Source organism: Triturus cristatus, chromosome 5_2, assembly GCF_964204655.1.
Source record: "Triturus cristatus chromosome 5_2, aTriCri1.1, whole genome shotgun sequence".
Taxonomy (NCBI): Eukaryota; Metazoa; Chordata; class Amphibia; order Caudata; family Salamandridae; genus Triturus; species Triturus cristatus.
The window spans coordinates 1,069,827,102-1,069,849,340 of NC_140588.1; the positions used below are offsets into that span (position 1 = coordinate 1,069,827,102).

Below are 22,239 nucleotides of genomic sequence, written 5' to 3' on the forward strand. Positions count from 1 at the left end.
GTTTCCTGCTGCGGCATAGTCCTTCACCAAGGCCCCATGGGTGTCGTTCGCCTGCCGGTAAGTCTTACAGCTTGCCACCGAGACCCTGTCCTTCGGCAGAGGGCGCCAGTTCCTCCCAGGACTTGCGTCCTCTCCCGTCGCCACCCTATCCGCCGTTTCCTGGCGTTGGGGTGACGAGGGCCCAGATTGCAGCCTACGCAACAGCTCTGCAGGCTTCCTTGGGCCCCCCTCATCCTCCTTCCTGCGATGTTCGCAGATCCCTCTCCGTGCGCGGGGCCTTCTGCGGACTCGCTGGTGGCGAAGCTCAGCTTCAGGATTTGGAGGTGTGGTGCGGTCTATGTGCGGCCCTTCGAGGTTCCCCTCTTTGGCACACGGCGTCTCAGCCTCACCGCAAAGCCCCGCGGGGTTCTCTGCGGTGTCGCAGGATGTCGCTGGGACACGCGGCTCTTCCCAGAGTCCCCCTCAATCCTCTGGCCAGGCAGCTGTCTTCCCGGACGTCGAGCCGACACCTCTCCGGTGTCAGCGGCTCTCTTCCCCGGCGCTGGCGGCGCCGCAGGTGGACGCCAGGACCCGGGGCGCTTCCCGGGGCCTCTCTCTGTCCACGGTGCAGGCGGCTGCCTCGTCGGGGGTCGAGCCGGCGCCTTTTCGGCTCCGTTCATTGGCTGCTTCGGCTCCGACCCCGCCCCCCACTTCTCCGGTGCGGTAGGTGGTGGAGGTCGACTCTACGCCCCTGGTGGACACTTCGGCCCCGGTTGAGGACTCTCCGGTGCCTGTGGTGGACTCCCCATCGTCGGATAGTCGACTTCTCCGGATGCACCCTCCTTTCCGGAGGGCTGTCGTCTCCTTGTCTCCTCTTCACCAGAGACTGGGCGCCGCATCGTGGCCTTTTCTCCGGCACTCCAGGGTGGGCTCTACGCAGTCTCCACGTCCACAACCCCCAGAATCGCTCTTCCGCTCCCTGCAGTTGTCTGCCCCGCAGGCTTCTCCACCCTCTCCAGAGGCCCCTCAGGTCCCCCACTCGTCCGTGGGTCTACCATCCTACAGGGGTTGTTCTGTTCTCCCTCCAGCAGGACACTGGAACGGGCGCTTTAGCTTGTAGCCCTCGCCCACAGAATAGTTGCTTCCCCCCCCACGATGCCCTACGGAGGCGAGGGGCTTTTGTCCAGGCCATTTTCACAGCCACTGGCATTTTGCAGATGGGCAATCCGGTTGCTCCACTTCCTACGGACCACTTATTGGAGGTTCTCCACCAGGTCTCTGGTGGAGGGGAGCCGAGCCGCCTCTCCCATTTGAAGCGTCGCTCCACAACTCTTCTGAGGGCACCCTGCCACGGGGGAATCCGGTGCCTCACCCGCTCCTTCACCATCCTGCTCAGCAAGATCAAGTTTGCTCTTTTCCCACCTGTCTGCCCAGTGCCCTGTCCTGTGGGCTGCTTTTTCTTCCTTGCCTTCAGTGCTGCTCTCGCCGTCGTGGGAGGCCCGGTGGCTGGACTCCTGGTGGTGTAACATTTTCACCTTCACATGCGCTGCTCTGCGCGCACTCAACACGCTTTGTGTGTTGGCCAGGGTTACTTCCGACCTGTGGGACTCCGCGGAGTCCCTTCCGCCTCGCGCCCCCCAGATGATGCCCGCGCTGACCTGTGGCACCATGTGCAGGGATGGTCGGGAGTTAGCTACATTCATTCTCAGTTCGGCCTTGGACGTCTGATTCCATCGGCCGTGCTATGGTGTGTTCGGTGGCCCTCCGCCGCCATGCTTGGTTGCGGGATGGTGTCTTTCCGGAGAATGTTCTGTATCGTCTTGTGGATTTACCTTTTGATGGGACTTCGTTGTTTCACTCCCACGCGAACTCTGCTATTTAGAGACTCCTTGCAGGACTCTGTCCCCCTCCGTAATCTTTTGGACGTTCCTCTGGGGTCTTATGGGGCGCGGTTATCCCACGTTTCTCTTTGGGGCCTTATGTTTTGGTTGTCCTGTTGTGTGCTGTGTGCGGCTTGGGATGCCTTCAGGGCACTTCAGTTGGCCCCTCTATTCTTTTGGCTGCTGGTTCAGCCCTTCAGTTTGTGGTGAGGGTTTTGGCTGTTAAGTGCTGCTGTATAGGCCCTCAGGTTGGACCCTTTGTGTCTTTTTGGGCTGCTTGGTCAGCAGTCTGTGGTGCTTCCCACAACTTCTTTCTGTTGTTGACCTCTGCTGCGGTTTTCCCCAAGAGATGTTTCCCTGTTTTTGGTCAGGGACGATTCATACCCTAGCTGGGGTATTTGCTGGCTATTGTATAGCCCTGTCTTAAGCTAGGCGGCCGTGGATATCTTCTCAGGTTCTCTGCGTTTTCCTGGCGTCACAGTATTCCGCTTGGTGCGGTCTCCCTCTCTCTCCCCTTTTTATTTAGGGTGCCTTCCCTCTTCGCCTCTGGATCGCTGGACCAAGCTTTGTCATGCTGATTAGTGTCGTGTCTTGGTGTTTCCACCTAGTTCTCAACTGTTTCGGCGGGGTATGTCTGCCGTCTGCCATGTGTTCTGAGGGGACTGGTTCTCCTGGTGCTCTCCTGTGTTCTGGTTGCCAGCTTTTGGTCAGTGCTGCCTGTATCTTCCTCTTTGGGCAGGCCCGCTTCTATTCAGGGGCCGGTGGGGCTCCTCGTCTGGCACTTGGCTTGTTCGGAGCTGCTCAGTGTTTGCCGGCTGTCTGCTGCGTGCGCCTGGTAGTTCTGGCCCCCCTCTGTGCCTCGCCGTGTCAGCGTGTGCTCTGTCCCTTGCTTGTTAGAACTTTGCCCGTCTGTCTTTCTCACGTCTGCGCTTCTCGACCGTTCAGGCCTTGTTCCCGGCATTGGGATAGACACCCCTTCAGCTGTCCCCTTCGCTGTGTGTGTGTTCTCCTGGGGCGGGCTCTGTCCCCGTTCCTCCTCTTTTCCTTGGCTTTGAGGGTTCTTTTCTTCCTCTTACTCGCGGGTTGCCTTCTGCCCCTCTGGGATTTCTGGCAGTCACCCTTTGCTTCTCGGGTAGGCTTGTGGTTTCCTGGCCTTCCCTTCTCCTTGTTCTTGCTTACTTCTGCTTAGTGGGGGCTGGGCAGTCTTTCCTGCCCCCATGACACATCCCCTGTTTGGGCCCTGTGTTCTTCCAAGCTGGTAGAGTTCTTTCGCAGACCCTCCTCCCCTATGGGTATGGCTAGTGTATCTATTCTACGTTAAGGAATCTGCGGCTAGTAGTCTCTATCAAATGTACAAGTTTGTTACCTTCGGTAACAATGTATCTGGTAGAGACTATTCTAGCCGCTGATTCCTTCATGGCCCGCCCTTCCTTCCTGTTCTGTGAGGACCCTTCAGCTTGGTCTTCTGCTCTCGCCTCCCTCTGGGTGGCATTTGTATTCTGTGGGTGCTCTTTCTCTTCCTCCCTAGCGGAATGCTTCGTTCTCTGTATTTGTTCCACTTCTTTCTGGTACTTGGTCGGTAGGTTCATATGTACTGTTGCATCCCTGTGGGGCCTACTCATAATCTTCCTTTCATTTTTCATTGCTTGGAGTTTGACTCCTCTGCAATCCTCTGGGTTGGGGGTCTCTTGGCTGCGCCCCAGCCCTTAGCTTTTTACAGGGGTTACGACACACCTTGCTGGTGTTGTCTTGGGATAATTTGTCGTTCCGCCTCTGTTCTGGACTTGTCGCCCTTCACTGTTACAGATTGTGGTTTCTGACTTTGTCGTCTGCCTTGACATTTTTCACATGTTTTCCTGTCTCCAGGGGGGATATCGCCTGCGCTTGCGGGGTTGCTTCTCAGAGCAGTGCTCGGCTCCTTACTTTCAATGACTGTCAGTAACGCAGTGCTTGGCACTGTCCCTAATGATGGTGTTCCTCACCATTTGCTTCTTTCCTTTTTGTTTCACTGATTTTTTTTCACACATTGATTCCATACTCAGTTTTGTTGGTGATGGCTCCGCGTTATGGCGCGAAAAAGTTTTCAGAAGAAAACTGATGTCAGCGCGCCGGGGTGGGACTTATGCGACCTCGCTGACGTCACGTGCGCGGACGCCTGGGTTGAGTCACGTGATGTCGCCCCGCCCCCGGCGCACAGTGATGCTGTGGCAAATATTTTCCAGATCCAGTCTCACGCCTGGGGATAATTCTACGTTAAGTAATCTGCGGCTAGAATCGTCTCTACCAGATACATAGTTACCGAAGGTAAGTAACTTGTACTTTAAAGTTATAGGGAGCTAAATGGACAAATGCTTGTTAGCCGGCACACAAGTCTGTATATGAGCATTATACATCAGTTTTCTTTGTTCACATTTTTCTAGTAAACCATTTGCAAGCAAATGTGCTAAGGATTTGAGTGAGCACAAATATTCTTGTTGGCATTCTTATCTTGCCCTTTATGATTCTTCATTTAGGAGTGGTGTTCAGTTTTCTTGCATGACAGTGGTTCTCGTACAGATCTTTGAATTGGCGTTTTGAGGGTGGAAGTAGCCTAATCATTCTATCACATTCAGGTCCATTTTACTCTTAGTGGCCCCTTTCTCTTGCTCTATTTAAAGAGTTTATGCTTCCCCAGGCATAATAATTCAGTTCTCTAGTACTTGTCATTGGAGAGACCTTGACCATGTTGATGGTCACATTTATACCTACAGTATGCTACATGGTTGACCTAATAAGGCTGAAATCTACGACCTTGGATTATAACGGGCCTTCCCTAACATGCAGGCAAGTCCCTCCAGGGTCTACCAACTCAGCCAGCTCTGACGCTGATCTGTTTATCTGTAATTGTGGTGGAGAAAGCATTGCTTTTTGATGACATCCCTGTAGATGAGGCTTTTGTTTCCGCAGCACCCCATTGTTAGTTGGGACTAGCTTATAGACTACCATAACCTGAGCTTTGTTCTTTCTTGTAATGCACACATTCTGCCAGCCCATAGAGGTGTCCTGCAGGTTCACTGCTCTTAAAAATGTAGCTCGGCAGTCATTAAGTTGGCTAAGGGATGAGTGCAATGCTTCACTCAGTCTTTGTATTTTTCAGAGGGGGAGGCGCAGGACCACACTGGCTGTAGAGAGAGGGCATAAAGTGTTTCCCCAGGAGGCTGTGACTGTGGGGACCTGTTTTGTAGTGGTGGGGACTGTTTCTGGGAGCTGTTTTGTAGCAGAGCTTCAATATCCTCCCTCAGTAACAAAAGCAGTAGTGCTTCACACTGGCAGTCCCCCCCTAAACCCCTCCCCCTTCCACTGTCACACAAAATTGCCAGAACTGCTTTTGGTTCCTAGTCTGGCCCTGCAGAGGGGGAGACCAATTCTGGGTTAAGGATTTGAAAAGATTTTGAACTCTTGGAGATGAAGGCAAGGGTCCCCTGTAGAAAGGTGCCGCTCTTTGCAGGGTTACCCTGTAACATTTTGCCAGATACATGATGCCAACTTGACTGAGTTTGTGCTGGGACCCTGCTAACCAGGCCCCAGCACGTGTTCTTTCCCAAAACTTTACCTTTGTTTCCACAATTGGCACATGTAGGAAGCTGGCTCTGTATATTTTATCACTTTGTGGTAATACCGTGCACCGAATCCAGGAGTTCCCCAAAAGTGTACAGGGCCCAATAAAAAACCCACAGTGCTCAAGTAGTTGCAGGGTCGGCGAACAGCCTTGGGCCTAATACGGAGTGCAAGACATTTTTTTCACACACATGTTCAATAAGACAACTCAAGAGATCCAGACCAATCTTATAAAGTTATACTTTATTTTAAGACTCTGGCCTTAATAATGTAAGTGTTTTTAATTAAAACTACTTTTCACTCAAAAATCGACAAACTTTTGCACTGTCCAATGTTTCCTATTGGGAAAACAGAATTGCAGCTAACAATGTCCGTATCGAACTGGCAATTTTACTCTTCGGAGCCAAAAGTCAGCCAGAGGTCAGGTAGGTCCTAAAACTGCACCAGCACAGGGCTGCCGGGTGCAGAGGTCAAAAGCGGAGTTAGACCTAATGCTTTTCAATGGATACAGGGGGTGCCTGGAGCCACACTGTTTGGCGGTAACTAAATGGGTTGCAGGGGCCAAACTTTGGGGGTTAGCACAAGCACCAGGTGGGGCCTCAAAGCAGCATGAAACACATACCACCAGCCGCACAGAGGCGGCAGGGTGCAAATGAGACCTCGGTCACCCAGTGCTTTTCTTAGAGGATTTTCTTGACTGCAAAGAAGCTCCAGGCATAGCTCTGGAAGTTGCAGAAAGACCAGCGACTGCAGAGGCAAGTTGATGTAGGAGTGGTTTTGGGTGCAGGGATGCCTTTGGACATCTGAATCTTCTTACCAAAGCTTGCCACGGGCAGCCTCTGGATTCACACTGCAAGCAATGACCTTAAAGGTAGGAGACGTCTGCCAAATCTGGACACAAGTTCCGGATCGCCAGGGAGACTTCACTGCACAGGTTAGCAACTCATACTCTGGTCGTGGATGTGAGGTGCAGAGTGGGCTGGCGTTGTGGATCCTCTGGGATCCGCGGTCTTTGGAGTCTGTTTCTAATGGACTGGTCTCATGTCTGAAGGCAAGTCATCCCAGGGGTTTTAGAGGTTGCGCTGCAAGACTGATCGCAGTTTTCATCGAAGGAGCCAGTAGGGCTGGGGGCCAAGGCAGTTGCCTTCTGCTGCAGGCTATGTTCTTGCTTCTAAAGTCGTCGTAGATCTGAGGGAGCCACTTAAATACTACAATCTGATAGACATCTAGCCGCAGATTGCTTAACTTAGAATATCCCCAGGTGTCAGACTGGATCAGGAAAATACCTTTTCCCCTGCAATAACCCTGCACGCCGGGAGGCGGTGCCACTTGGGTCCGTCCTGATGTCTCCCACGGAAGTGACGTCAATGGAGCCATATAAGCCGCTCACGGTCTTTTCTGCGTCCTAACACGGATCCGGGAGAGTAATACCTCTAGTCTGTTTATTTTATTTCCAGGCTTTCTGAATGCCCTTTTTGCGTGAAGGAACAGTGCGTTCGATGCCTGCGGGCTCCAAGCCGTCCCGGTCCTGCTCGCACTAGATGTCGGCAACGGACCCACACAATTTGTATGTAGTGCTTGGGCGAGCACCACGACTCCGTGGAGTGCGACGCTTGCCAACAGCTGCGTTCCAAAGCCCTGCAGGAACACCGCATAAAGCTGCTGTCTGCGCGGATGTCCCAAACTGGCTCCTCACGACACTGGTTTCATTCTCCGGCGGAATAGTCATCACGGTGCCGGCGATTGCACGACGTTGCTCCTGTTGGGGGCAGGTCCTGGGACCATTGCCATCCTTCGCATACCTCCTGGTAAGCACAAAAGGAAGTCTCAAAAGCAGTCTGCTTCACGCTGACGACATGTTGGGGCCTGTAGCTCAGGTCTTTGACACAATCCGGCTCCCAGCAGTCGGACCCCGCATATCCCGCTTTTCCGGGTGCCGGGGCTACTCGTCCTCAGATGGAGGACTACTGCGGGGCTCTGCAGTCCTTTCATGCATTGGCCCCCCTCCCTGGCGCTCCTTTGGGGCCCCCAGGCTGGGTAGGGTCTCAGGTCGGGACTCCGAAGGAGAGTTCGCCCTCTGCTCCGACCGAGCGCACTGACTCGGACTCCAGAGTCGCCGCATCATCGGGACACGGCACAGAGGGACATCCCATGGTGTCTAGCCCTTCCTTAGCGCCAGCGCACAGCCTTCCGGGGCTCCCTGCGACATCGCTGGAGGTGGCTGCGGCGCGGTGCACATTGCTTCGGCGCACTCTCTCCCCACAGGTTTCCACCTCGGGTGATGTAGAGTTGGTCCCGGTCCGACTCCGACCGGCTGACACCTCTTTGGAGTTCACCGGCTCGACTGGCAGCTGAGGCCTTTTCGGAGGTCGCCAGTGCCAAATCGACTCCGGCGGTCGAGGCCTTTTCGGAGGTCGACTACGCCGGCTTGGCGTCACCTCTACACCGTTAAATGCCAGTACCATCTCTGACTTTATTGGTGAAGGATGTACTCCCGGTGGATTCACCGCCTCCGGAATCACTTCAACACTCTCCGGAGCGCACACAGATGTGGCATTGGCCTACTCCTTTTGCTGAGTTTCATTTGATTGGCCGGATTAGCTTGCGTCCGTCCCCTACTGGTACCTTGCTGTCACCACCTCGTGGTGCATCGGAGGCTAGTGGGACGTTTGTCAGGGCTGCAGCCATTTTACACATGCAGCCGCCCTCTGTCTCTAGGCCTTCAGAGCCTTTGCAGGAACTTCTCCACCAGGGCGTGGGGAACGTGGAGCCATTATTGCAGTTTGCCGAGTCATTATTTGACATCCTTCTCGGGACATGGGCAAAACCCTTGTTCGGAGAACCCCCGTGGTTCATGCTGTAGCACATTGCCATTGGCCTGCTCCCACTGACTTGTGCTTCAGGCAGCTCTCTCTACCACTCCGATTCCATTGCACCCTCCCACTCGGGAGTCTCGGTGGTTGGAGTCATGGGGCTGTGATGTGTTTACATCCGCCAGCTCGGCACTACGGTCTCTTGAACACTTTGTGTGTTTGCACTCGGGCTACTTTTGCCTTTCGGGACGCTGTCTAGCAGCTCCTTCCCAGGCAGCTCGCGTGCCGATCTGGTCCGCATCATCAGTGACGGTCATGAAATGGCGCATTTTTCAATTCTGTCTGCCATGGATACCATGGACTTGGTAGGTCGTGCTATGGCCAGGTCGGTTGGCTTGCGCCGCCATGCGTGGTTGTGCGATGGTGTTTTCCCACAGCATATTCAGGAGCGGCTTAGGGAATCTGCCATTTGATGGGCTCAATCTTTTTGACTCCCATGCTGACTCTGCGGTCCGACGACTCCTGTCCATGGTTGATAGTCTTCCCAGGTTTTAATCTGTAGGAGAGTAGGGTCTGCTTTCTATGTTCACCCCCACTTTTTGCTTTTGCTTCACTGATTTTCGACTTAGATGTGGCTGTGGGCCTGCTAATCAGACCCACAGCCCAGCTATTCTCTCTAAATTCACACTATGTACTTTAGGTACATAACCCAATTGGTAAGGATCACCTTCTAGGGCCCTGTACAGTGTACCTTAGGTACCCAGGGCATAGGTGTACCCTAGACCTACCAGGGGCTGCAGCATGTATTATGCCACCCCTGGCCTGGCCTTCCATTATGACACAACTGGCTGATCACTCAGCTGGGGCAAGGTTGTGTAATCACCCCTTGCTTAGGTGTAGTATTCCTATACCTACCTGATATATAGACACATGGGTAACCTATTAGTCACTCCAATGGCAGGCCTTAACAATCCTGAATGCAGAGTGCTTGGTAACATGTGAGATGGTGCTCTAGCATGAGCTGAGCCTGTCTGCAGCTTTCGGGACCATGTTTTTATAGCTGTTCTATGATATCGCATACCATATGCTCTTAAAGTGCCTTATAATCTTAAACGGTTATGGTAACTATGGTTTGGCTTTATCAAAACATGTCGTGTAAGGTGTCTAACACTTTGGAATAATACCCCCACCCCATTTCTGGCGATGAGGATAGTATTCCTCCCTTCTAGAGGGAGAAGACATGTTGTAACCTACTTACCCGGTTAAAGTTAACCAGAGCCCCAGCATCACAAAATGGATGCTGCTGCCACAGACACAAGTCTGACCTCCTGCTTCTGGGAGTCCTTCCAGCGAGGGCGGCTTGGACAATAGGTTTTCTGCCTTGGGAGGTGCTAGCACCACCCTAGACAGGATTTAGTGTTTTGGGGCAGGGAGGGATGAATAAAACGAGACACTGCCTGGGGCACACAAGGTGTCCCATGCATAGTCCAGTTCAAACCGGTGCTGGGGCACTCCAGCCCCAATCCTGGCGTGAAACTGGACAAAGGGAAGGGGGTGTAACCACCCCCCTCCCTGGTCCCACCCATAGGAGGGACCTAGCAGGTAACCCAGCCCCCCAGATTAGTATAAGAGTGGGAGCTGAGTCCCAAGGACTTTGGATTATCCTGATAACTGAAACTTGAACAGAAACTCTGGACCTTCGACATTCGACTACGGAAGAAGACTGAAGAATCTCCCTTGTGGCCAAGGAGTGGCCACCCTGTGCAAACAGGCACCATCAAGCGACCTGCCGTTTGCTTTGCTCAACGTTCTACGAGGAACCGACTGCAGAGCCCAACCAGCGCCTTGACTTCCAGACTTCTCCGACCCTGATCCACATTCTCAGCAAAGCTGAGATCAGTGGAGGCGACGAGAGACGTGGGACCGGCTAACTGTGAAAATTGGCTACTTGCTTCCAGCGCAGCTTCTGAGGCATCCTCGAAGTTGTGCTCTGGAGATTGAGAAGCCCCAACCCCGAGCACCATCTGCACTGAAGATCAGCCCTCCACACTCCACGAGTTCTGCGTGGGGCCCTTCTGCATTTTCCTGCTCGATGCGTCTGTCCGGTTGCTTGCCCGTTGGCTAGTGACCTCTGCAACGACGAACCTTTGACTTTCCACCGCTGATTTGGCTCCTCCAGACTGGCCCTTGCTTCCCTGTGAAAGAGAAGCACCTCAGGCCTTCCTGGTCTGCAACAGAAGCGAATCCTTCATTCTGCGTGGGTTGCGCTTGCCAAGGCTTGTTGTGTCCCAACTCGACATCGACGCTGCCGACAGCAAGAGCCCTCGTGGGACAGCTCACCTCCTGGTGGTCCTCGACGCCTCCTGGTACCCGTGGCTGCTGCGACAAGCTTCACTTCACCTGCATCTTCACGACATTGCCTGGTTCCTTCCCGGCTGCTGGCTGGTGACCTAGACTCTGTCCCCTCTGCTTTCAGGTATCCTTCTTGATTCCATCCTTGGAATCCACCGGACACTCTTCACTGACTGCCTGTCAGCATCTTTTCTTCAGATATCCATAGGAGTCGACGACGATATCCGATGCAAGTTCACACCTATGCACCCGCAGCCCGTGGGCTAGGTAACTTGAGTACCGGTGCTCACAAGGGTATTGACTATCCTAGGGTCTAGTTTCCAAGTCTCTAACTCCTAGCTCCTTCTGAAGTGTCCTAAAACTCTTTAATTCTAAACACTACTATTTCTATAGACTTTAACGCATTACGCGTGAGTGTTTCCACTCTGCACCTGAATCCCGTGTGCCTCCCACTGCCTAGCAACTGATAGGATCGTGTAGCCCCAGCGATTCCCTAGGCCTAACCTGTGTTCGTGACAGTGGTTCTCATACCACTTAGTATATGGTTTGCGTGGCCCCTAGGGCCTAACTGTATTACTTACCTGTGTGACTTACGTATGCTTAAATAAGACTGTGTTGTACTTACCTCGAATCTCATAAAGAGTGCTGAGGGTATTTTGACTAGAATAAATACATTCTATTTTTATATATATCTGTTGTGGTGTCCTTTCATTTGGTATTCAAGGGGTTGCAAATGGTATAACAGCTGGCTTCACATGCCATACAGAGTTTAGCCTAAGACTGCTGTTGTCCATGCTACCACTAGGATAGCTGGCCTATAAGGTTGACTTTACAACCAATTACCATAAGGGTTGTTTGGACTGATACAAGGTGTACACTAGAACTAGTGACATCATATATCGGGCCAACTTCTCAGATAATCCTCCTGGAGAATTTTAGAATACGTGACGGCACTCTTTTGTGTTGCCCTTTGTGGGTTACTGATGTTCAGTTGTGTGGCTGTTCAGCCGTTTTCTTTCCTTCTGGTACAGCGGGATGACTGTGTTGCCTTTCGTTTGAGCCTCTGCCTAAGAGTGTCTCAAGAGGGACCCTTCTTTTGTAGGGTGGTGCCGTACCTAATGTGGGGTATTTGTTTGCAATTCTATTGCTACTCTTCCTTGTCTTGGAACTTTCGCTGCAAGCTGACTCTTCCTACTATTGCAGGATATCTCATCTGGTGAGATCCATGGGCTTGGTTTCTCTCCAGGGGTGGTGTATTGGTTGTCTACGGTGGGTCCCTGACACATCCCCGCCTCCATATGGACGTCCGTTCCCCGATGTTGGATTCAGGGTTTTGTCACACCTGTTCATTCCGGGCGTGTTCTTACAGCCTCGCTGTGCACATCATGCTGGTCTACAGGTGGACATGCGCCCCTGGGGGGGGGGGGGGGGGGCAGGTTCCTCTAGTCAGTTCTGGAACGGTATCTTCTGTATTTAGTTACATTCTTGGTGCATGCATGCTCTAGGGCTTTCTAGTGCCCAAGACCTTCCCCAGCAAGGTTTCCGGTTCCTTGCTTCTTGCAGAACGCAGGGTCCGGTTCATTCGTTCCTGTCCTCTGCTTATTTCTTAATTCTCAAGGAGTAACTTCTCCACATTCTCCTGCTTGGGGAATGGGGTTGGTGTATGGCGGAGTGTGCGTTTCAGCAACAGGCTTAGGTCTTTGCCTTATCTCCTATTTAACGTTTCTTCAATTCACGTTTAAGTGGCAGATTTCATGTCTCCTACTGAATAGATCGTAGGTTATACACACCTGAAAGGGGCTTGCATTCTAGATTCTGCTTGCCCTAGTATTAGGCCATCTTGCTCTTTCCTTTCGGGATACTGTCCCCTATGTGTTCCTGGCCCTGCCAGTTACACACTCACTGCGGCACCTTTTGGTACATTTGGCTGCATGCCTACCTCCTGAGCTTGCTCCACGGTAACTCTTCTGTTGTCACATATCCTACAGGGTACACAGTGTTGTGTTTTTTACGCACACAAGCCTTCTCTTGCGGCTCGTGTCCTTCCTCGGTCACCTTGCGGCTCGTGTCCTTCCTCGGTCACCTTCGGACTGTCCCCTGCTTTCATTTTTTGTCAACCCACACGGAGTATGTTCAGGCGGTATGCTCTACCGTTCTCATGTTGTAGGGTTCCTTAGGGCCTTTGTTCCTCATGGATCAAAAGAACAAGTGCTAGGCTCCTTCTTTCACAGTCGCTGCGTTTTCTCTTATCGACGAGTGGCGAGACTTGAAGCGCAGCAAGCGGCACCGGCCCCGACCAACATCTTCAGCGCAGAGGACGAAGATGTGGAAGGCGTGGAGAACCTACCCTCCAGCCCTGCTTCCGAACACGATTCCGGATCGGAAGACGTCGAAGAACAACTCTTTCACAGAGAAGAAGCCGACACCGAGGTAGGAGACTACGATGAGGCCTTAGGGGCTGAAGAAAGTAGCTCCGGTGACGAGCAAGGCCTACCCGTACAGACGGAGGATATCCCAGTGCGTCAGTCAATGGCTCCGGTCCAGGGATCGCCTTCGGGCCTTACCCAAGACCTATCCCGCAGTTCTTCGGCCCCGCCATCTGGCCCGGCCTCGGACATTCAGCGACAGCCATTAGTGCCCAAAATGACTGGGTTCCCTTCCTCGAACGAAACCGAAAGTCGTATCGGGTCCACAGAAACCGAAAGTGAAACTACCACTGGTCGGATCGAAGCCCTCTACACCTTCGACGCCAGCCAAACCCGTCGGCACCGACCGCACCAAACGGGACTTCGGTGCCGAACTCGCAGCAGCCGACGTCGGCGCCGACACACGGAAAAAGGCCATCGGTACCGCCAAGCTGCCTCGGCCCCTGGCACCGAAACACTCGGCTCCGGCCACGAAGGTCAAAATGGCCGCTGCGTCGCACATCGCTTCGAAAGCAGCACCGAAGGCCCAATCATCGACGTCGTCGACAGCTACTACCTCTCCTCGACTCGATGACCCCGTGGCCCCGAAGAAGTCCACGCCTGCCTCTGCAGAACCGCTCGGTGCCAAAGAACCGTCGGCGTTACAGGTTCGTCAAGTTGCAGCGTCCTTGCAACGCATCAAAGAAAAGGCAACCCTCCAGGACACGTCTGGCTCCGAGCCGAAAAAAGCTCAAAAAGCTTCTCCAGCAATACCCAACATCACTTTTGGACTGCCACCATCCACGGCACCCAAATTGTTTGAAATCAGGACACGTGTCACCCAAACTAGGATCACACCTGCCGAACGTTCTCCTACGGAGACGTCACCGTCCCACATCATCGATGCCGACACCGGCAGACTTATGCTCCAGAAGCGGAGTATATCTTCCGAGCTGCCTTTGGACTCCTACCGGATCCCGTTAAATAAAAAGCTGCCAGAGGATTCGGAACCAGTTCTTTACGAACGTCTCCATACCTCTTACCTAGATCCACAGCCCTTCTCTCCGACACCCTCCGAAACCGATGCTTTGGAGGACTACATGGGTGACGATGTCCCCTACCCCAGAGAGATGGACCCTGAAGGCCAACAGGACCCTGACCAGGCTTGGGATGACCCTGTAGACCCGGGTGCGCCTATGGATACACAGGACACGCAGCTATATGGCGCGAAAACGTCTCCCACAGAGGACACTGCCGCATTCAACGCCCTCATTGAACGTGCTGCGGCCAATCATGGTGTGCAACTCCACTCTGACACAATCGAGGACGATTTTCTAATGGATACTTTCGCATCCTCAGAGGAAGATCAAAACTCTACCCATGCTGAAAGGTGTCCTTAAACCAGCAAAGGACATTTTCAAAGAACCCACTAGGGCAAGAGTAATAAACCCCAGGATCGACAAAAAATATAGGTCGGCGCCTGTGGACCCTACATACATTAGAGGCCAGTTGCCTCTAGATTCCATTGTAGTCGCTAATGCTCGCAAACGGGCGCACTCAGAGTACTGGCGAAGCTCCTCCCCCGGACAAGGAGTCCAAGGTGCTAGAGACCTCCGGCAAACGGGTTGCAGCACAGGCAGCTAATATATGGCGTATTGCCAATACCCAGGCGCTCCTAGCTCGCTACGATCGCGCCCACTATGACACATTAGAAACCCTACTCCAACATCTCCCTGACCAATACAAAGAGGGAGCAGAGATCCTCATCAGGGAGGGACAACTCCTCACGAACGCATCCATTAAGTGTGCACTGGATGCCGCAGATACAGCTGCTAGAGCAATAAATACCAGCGTCATGTTACGACGACACGCCTGGCTACGAATCTCCGGATTCAAACCTGAGGTTCAAAATAACATCCTCAATCAGCCGGTCAACCCCGACTACTTGTTCGGACCAGAGGTTGACACCACCCTAGAAAAAATTAAAAAGGACACAGACACTGCAAAGTCCATGGGGGCTCTCCAAACACAGTCCTTTCGGAGTGGCTCCTTTCGTCGCCCCGGAAATAGAGGAGCAGGTAGAGGACGGGGGTCACAGCAAACCTTCAACAAGGGCAACACACAAAGTACTTACGATAAAAACACCCGGGGTGGATATCGTGGCTCCAGCACAAAGGGTAGAGGACGCGGATACGGCAATACCAGGTCCTCCCCCAAGAACAAACAGTGATGCCCTCTCCCTTCCTCCCGACCACACAACACCTGTCGGGGGAAGGCTACAAAGGTTCCTGTCCACGTGGAACTCCATCACCACGGACAGGTGGGTCAAAGATATTATCAAACACGGTTACTGCCTAGAATTAACCTCCACTCCACCCACAATACCACCAAAACACCGTCCTATGTCCTCAGAGCACTTAGCGCTATTACAGCAGGAAGTGCTAAGTATGCTGGAAAAAGGCGCAATAGAGGTCGTGCCCGTCCGCGAGCAAGGTACGGGGGTGTACTCCCTGTACTTCTTAATCCCAAAAAAGGACTGGTCACTCAGACCTATACTAGACCTGAGACCCCTCAACCGCTACATTCTCTCCGAGCATTTCCACATGCTCACCCTACAACAAGTCCTCCCGCTGCTCAAACAGGGAGACTTCCTGGCCACGCTGGACCTCAAAGATGCGTATTTCCACATACCCATTCACCCCTCACACAGAAAATATCTCAGGTTCACTATTCAAGGGCAGCACTACCAATTCAAGGTTCTTCCCTTCGGCGTGACAACAGCACCCAGAGTTTTCACAAAGTGCTTAGCTACGGTGGCTGCACATCTACGGAGGCAACAAATTCACGTCTACCCTTACCTGGACGACTGGCTTGTTCAGGCAAAGTCAGCCCAGCAATGTGCCAGCCACATGTCCTGCATCATTCACCTTCTTCACAGTCTGGGGTTCTCACTAAATTACCCGAAATCCCATCTCCAACCCGCACACGTACAACAGTACCTAGGTGCGACCATAGACACTCTGGCAGCCACAGCTCAGCCAAATTTAGTGAGGATCAACAGCATGCAAATGCTCATTTCCAAGTTCAAACCCCCACACTCCCTTCCCGCGCGAGTGTTCATGCAGCTGATAGGCATGATGGCCTCCTGCATCTTCATAGTCCCACACGCGAGACTACATATGCGCCCGCTTCAGGAGTGCTTAGCACGTCAATGGAATCAGGCTCAAGGGCAACTAAAAGACCTAGTGTTGGTGAGCGGTCGGGCATACAACTCTCTGCATTGGTGGAATCCACAAAACCTTTGCAAGGGCCGACCGTTCCAAGAGCCTGTTCCACAAATAATACTGACAGCGGACGAGTCTCTCCAGGGATGGGGAGCTCATGTACTCAATTACACAGTGCAGGGACTATGGACAATACAGCAAAAGAAGATGCTCATCAACCTTCTAGAACTGATGGCAATCTTCCTGGCAATGAAAGCATTCAAAGTACACTTGTGCAACAGTCGTGTTGATCCGGACGGACAACATAACTGCCATGTACTATATACAGAAGCAGGGAGGAACACTCTCCACAGTTGTCTCATCTGGCTCAGAGCATGTGGAAGTGGGCCATTCAGAAGAACATATTCCTCATGGCGGAACACCTCCCCGGCAAGGACAATCAGATGGCGGATCTGCTCAGCAGACACAGCCACCAGATGCACGAGTGGGAGCTACATCCGTCAGTACTCCAACCGTACTTCCAACAGTGGGGTCATCCAGAGATGGACCTATTCGCCACAAACAAACGCAAAATGCCAAAGCTTTGCCGCCAGGTTCCCACATCCGCAGTCGCAGGGCAATGCGATATGGATGAACTGGTCCGGCAGATTTGCGTACGCTTTTCCCCCTGCACCATTGATACCGCTGGTGGCACGCAAACTCAGACAACACTCACTGACACTCGTCCTAGTTGCTCCAACATGGGCACGCCAACCATGGTACACCACCTTTCTCGAACTTTCCGTGGTGCCGCATCAAAGGCTGCGGATCAAACCCACGCATGTGACGCAGAACCATGGAGAGATTCAGCACCCAGATCCGCAACAGCTGAACCTGGCAATCTGGCTACCTAAACCTGCCACCTGACTGTATGGACATCATTAAGGAAGCTAGAAGACCCACTACCAGAGCTTGCTATGCAGCCAAATGGAAAAGGTTCGTCATTTATTGCAATAATAATGACATTAACCCGCTAGACACATCCATCCAAAACATAATTTGTTACCTCTTACACCTATACCGATGCAATCTGGCGTACACCTCAATACGTGTCCATTTGACCGCAATATCAGCCTATCTCCAGAACAGGCAGCACCTCTCTTTATTCAGAGTGCCTGCCATCAAAGCATTCTTGGAAGGACTCAAAAGAGTAATTCCTCCAAGCCACCCACCAGCTCCAATGTGGAACCTCAACTTGGTCCTCGCACGCCTGATGGGTCCACCCTTTGAACCTCTACACTCATGCGAGATTCAATTCCTCACCTGGAAAGTAGCTTTCCTAGTAGCAATCACTTCTTTGAGGAGAGTTAGTGAACTCCAGGCACTAACCGTTCAAGAGCCATTCATACAGGTTCACGCCAATAGGGTCGTACTACGTACCAACCCCAAATTCATGCCCAAGGTGATATCGCAGTTCCACATGAATCAAACCATTGAACTGCCTGTTTTCTTTCAAAACCCACAAACTGTCGCAGAAAGAGCACTCCATACACTGGATGTAAAGAGAGCCCTCATGTACTATATAGACAGGACTAAAGTCTTTAGGAAAACAAAACAACTTTTCGTTGCCTTTGCCCCACAACACAAAGGTAACGCCATCTCCAAAGCAGGTATAGCCAGATGGATCGTTAAAAGTATTCAAATTTGCTATCAAAAAGCTAAACGCACATTAACGATTCCCCCACGAGCCCACTCAACACGTAAGTTAGGGGCCTCCATGGCTTTCCTGGGAAACATTCCTTTGCATGATATATGTAGAGCAGCCACATGGTCCACTATACATACATTTACCAAACACTACTGTGTAGATGTACACTCAAAACAGCAGGCAGCTGTAGGACAGGCTGTTCTCAAAACTTTTTCAGACCGCTGCAGCTGGCACTGGTAGCCGCCGCTAATGGGAGGTACTTCTATGTATTCTATGCACAGATATGAATTCAGCAGCCCACATGCCTCGAACTGAATATGCTACTTACCAGTATGCATCTGTTCTTGGCATGTAGGGCTGCTGACATTCATATCGCCCACCCTCCTCCCCGGCGCCTGTAGCAGCTGCAGCTCTCAGAATTCCTGTATAGCATGGTCATCACTTTCTGTATCTACTCCATCACTGCCACAATGGCGAAAAACAATCTGAGGATGGAGAGGATGCCCATGCGCACTGTAGTCCAGGGGAGGAGTCACCTATCCCAGGATACTTCGAAGACTCTTCCAGGACAACAACGTGCAAACATCCGGACCCAACACTAGCCGGCGATCTATGCACAGATATGAATGTCAGCAGCCCTACATGCCAAGAACAGATGCATACTGGTAAGTAGCATATTCAATACAGAGCCACTTTCCTACACCTACAAAACAGCATTGTTTTCCTCCCATAGGTTAACATTGCAAAGACTGAAAATTCCACAAAGCGTAAACTTTTGAAACTGTAAAGTCTTTCTATTTAAAACAGACTTGGTTGTTTGAACGTTTTGTGGTCTGAGTAAATAAATATACCAAATAACTATTTTTATAAATAGGTCTCCGATTTATTCATGGAGACTCCTTTATTGCCACTGTGTACAAGATGCATTAAAACAACCCTCAGATAAGCCGAACTGCTCGCCCACATTACCCCAAAAAGGAGCATTAGTGTGGTCTATGTAGCCTCTGTGCAACCTTCGGAGAACCACTGGACTCACTACACACTATACCCCTTTGTGGTATAGTATATGGTGAGCCAGTTACTAAGATTATTTAAAAATAATTTGCATTTTTAGAAAACTGGTTTCTTAATTACTTGCATATCCAAATAATGTACCAGTGTCTTCGTTGTGGGTGGTTTTCTAAAGATTTACACAAGTACAGTGGAGAAACTGTTAATTCGCAAGATTAAACAGTTTTTGTGGATGTCTGCCAGCTTTCATCTGTCTTTTGCATTGTGAAACGTGTTTGTATTACACATTTAGCCTTGTACATCTGTTTTTCTTCCAGAAACTATCACTTTTGCAAGTGGCTAGTGGTAAAAAACTCTATGGCCTTCTTCAGAATTCCATCATGCGATCCCGTCCGGAGTCCCCTGATTCACCTTTTGATTACATCCCTCCAAGGGTAAGGCATGAACTCTGTTCTGAGTTATAAAGCCTCTAGATTTGCATTTAATGATGGTTTGTATTAAGGCACATGTTGGAAGGAGCATTATGAACCATATGCAACGGTTTATAGTGATTTTCATTCTATAGGATGAACTCCTTAGATTGCTATATCCTTCGTTAAGTGGAGAAGGTGGTTTTACAAAATCTGCCTTCACCTACACCTTGTAGTCCGTCACAGTCATTGGGTGTAGGATTTTAAGAATGTTCTCGTGAACTAGCCCTCCTTGCTATTACTTGTGTATCACAATCTCAAAGTAGTACTGCGAAACTTCTTTGAAAAAGTCCAAAGTTGTATATGGTGCCCTAGTTAGCATGTGGCTGTGTACCTTCAGGTTGAATCTCCCAATCGATCATGAAATCTTCAAAAATATTCAGAAGTGTGAATATATCAATCTGCTTGTGGGAATCATAACATTTAAGATGTTTCTTTACAATTGCATGCACCCTTGTAATGCATTGTACTTCATCAATTTTAACCTGCTCAGCGTAAGTGTGTGTATGTACACACACTCTCAAAACTGGGACGCCGCTTGCAGTGTTGCAGATCTTTGCAAGGAATGATTAGATCTGTCTGCCAGGGAAACTACAGCTCCATTGAATGATTTGGCATTTTACATTCATCCTTCCAACAAAGAACTGGTTTCAGAACTGCCGTGTTCAGCCGCGCACAGTCAAAAGTTCACAGGAGGAAAAACCCACAATGGCCTTTTATGGTTTAGTTCACTGGAGGGGGAAAACGTACAGAGCTGGGAAGAAAATATAAGGGCAGGGCAGTACAGATTTTGCAAGGCAATGAAGATGTCATAACTTTGAACACTCAATCAGTTATTGCTAACTGTTTGTCTAGGAAGAAGCCTATTGATCTGGTTTCCTCTGACATCAATGGTGGTCTGCATTTTCTTGGAGTTGTATGCACGGACGTTTATCAGTTACTACATCTATGCCAGTGGAAGGGTGTTTGGCCAGAACATCTTGTCTGGCTTAGCAAAAGCTGTTCCATCTTCCATGACCATATATTCTAGATCTGAAAATCAACTGAAGATGTTCCCCCCACTCCAAAAAATATTCAACAATAAACCCCATATCTAGTCTAAGGGAGTATACATAGTGCAACCCTGAACATATTGAGAAAGATAATGCCTCCTGGTACCAAGTTTCAAAGTGGCGGAGTGTGATGTCAGTGAACTACCGTTTAGAGAGTTGAGAGAAGCTGCTGCAGATATTTTATATTTATCTAACCTGTACCCCTGCTGGTCTAGCAGCCCATTCGCCCTCCCCTTGCAGTTTTCTCCAACTGCCTTTATCTTTAGTCTGTGGGATTTAAAACATTTTTTTTTAATCTGAAAGAAACAAGTTAGTTAGATTCTTCACCTTAGAATATCCCCAGGCGTCAGGCTGGATCCTGAAAGATTTTTCGTCAGCAATACCCTTGCGCGCCGCTAGGCGTCTGCGGCACCGCGTCCGTCGTCGGCGTCGTGTTCGCTGGGATGACGTTGGAGTACTTAGACGCCGCCCTCGCGCGCTGACGTCCGTTCTTTTTTCCGCGCCGAACCGGGAAGAGCATACCCTTTTAGTCACTTTTTGACTAAACTTTTTTGAACTCTTTTTGGTTCCATTGCCAGCCGACCTCGAATCTGGTGCAGGTAGGGATGCCTGGCTTCAAACCTTGTGACGCCTGTCACCGACTGATGTCGGTCACGGATCACCACCACCACCGGTGCCTCTATTGCCTTGGGACCGACCACGATGCAGAGTCGTGCCTCAATTGCCGGGCCTTGACCTCGAAGGCTAGGCGGGAACGGTCCCGCAAGCTGCTCGAGATCCGGCAGTCTGCTCCGCGCCGCTCAAGGTCCCGGTCGAGGGACCAGTCGCGGAGCCGCGGTCATCACCGCTCGTCTGGGTCGAAGTCTTCGCATTCCAGTAAGTCAAAGCAGAGCAAGAAGTCGAAGAGGCGTCATCGCTCTTCTGGCTCCCCTCGCTGGTCTCGCGACTCGGCTGAGGGTTCGGGTGGCACCCCCTGCATGTCTTCGTCGGAGCCGCAGGAGTTCTGTCCGACCCCATACCCTCTGGTCCCTGGGTCTGACTCGACTCCGGCAGAGATCAGAGACTTCCTCGTGGCCTTTGGGCCCCGCAGGCTCGACTTGGAGGCTTAGCGCGCTGGTGGCTCCTGCCCCGGCGCAGTCGTCATCTCCAGTCCCGACACCGCAGACCCCTGCGGGATCCAGGCCTGGATGTCGGTCGTCCATACGACCCCTCCACCGGCGCCGCCTTCTCCGGTGCCGCCTTCGGACGACACCATTCCCTGGTTTAGTCCCGGTCCGGGCCCGGCGCCGTATCCGACGCCGATGGGTGACAGGTTCATCTTCCGCCCGGCTCGATCCTTCCACCTGTATACCAGGAATCTGATGACGGAGACGACTGGGAGGGGTCTGAGGGCCCTCTGGCACGGCAGTGCCAGTTATCTCAGGACTGGGCAGACGAACTGGGGGATGCCAGTGGTCTTGATACCTCCCCTGACACTGGCTTCATCTCTCCTCCGTCCGTGGCTTCGGAGGAAGGTGCTACGTTTTCTGTGGTGCTCCGCAAGGCAGCCGAAGACCTCTGGCTAGAGCTGCCTGCTGTGGTCATGAGGACTAATCTCCTCACTGAAGTGCTTCAACCGCCAGCGAGCTCCTCGGAGCCTCTGCTGCCGTTCAATGAAGCACTGACGTTCTGAGGGGCACCTGGTCCAAGCCCTCCACAGTTCCTCCGGTGGACCGGAACGTGGCCCGGCGCCACCGCCCTGCACCGGGCGACCCCAGTTTTCTGTCTTT

General features: G+C 51.8%; 1 protein-coding gene across 3 annotated transcripts in view; it reads left to right on the top strand.

The window, feature by feature from the left end:
• Window positions 1-22,239, top strand: part of KIF4A (kinesin family member 4A) — a 286,675-nt gene that overhangs the window by 194,630 nt on the left and 69,806 nt on the right. For all 3 annotated transcript variants that reach the window (XM_085608378.1, XM_085608380.1, XM_085608379.1), the window contains exon 27: window positions 19,266-19,382. In XM_085608378.1, coding sequence (XP_085464504.1) covers window positions 19,266-19,382 — 117 coding nt within the window. The remainder of the gene's footprint in view (window positions 1-19,265; window positions 19,383-22,239) is intronic.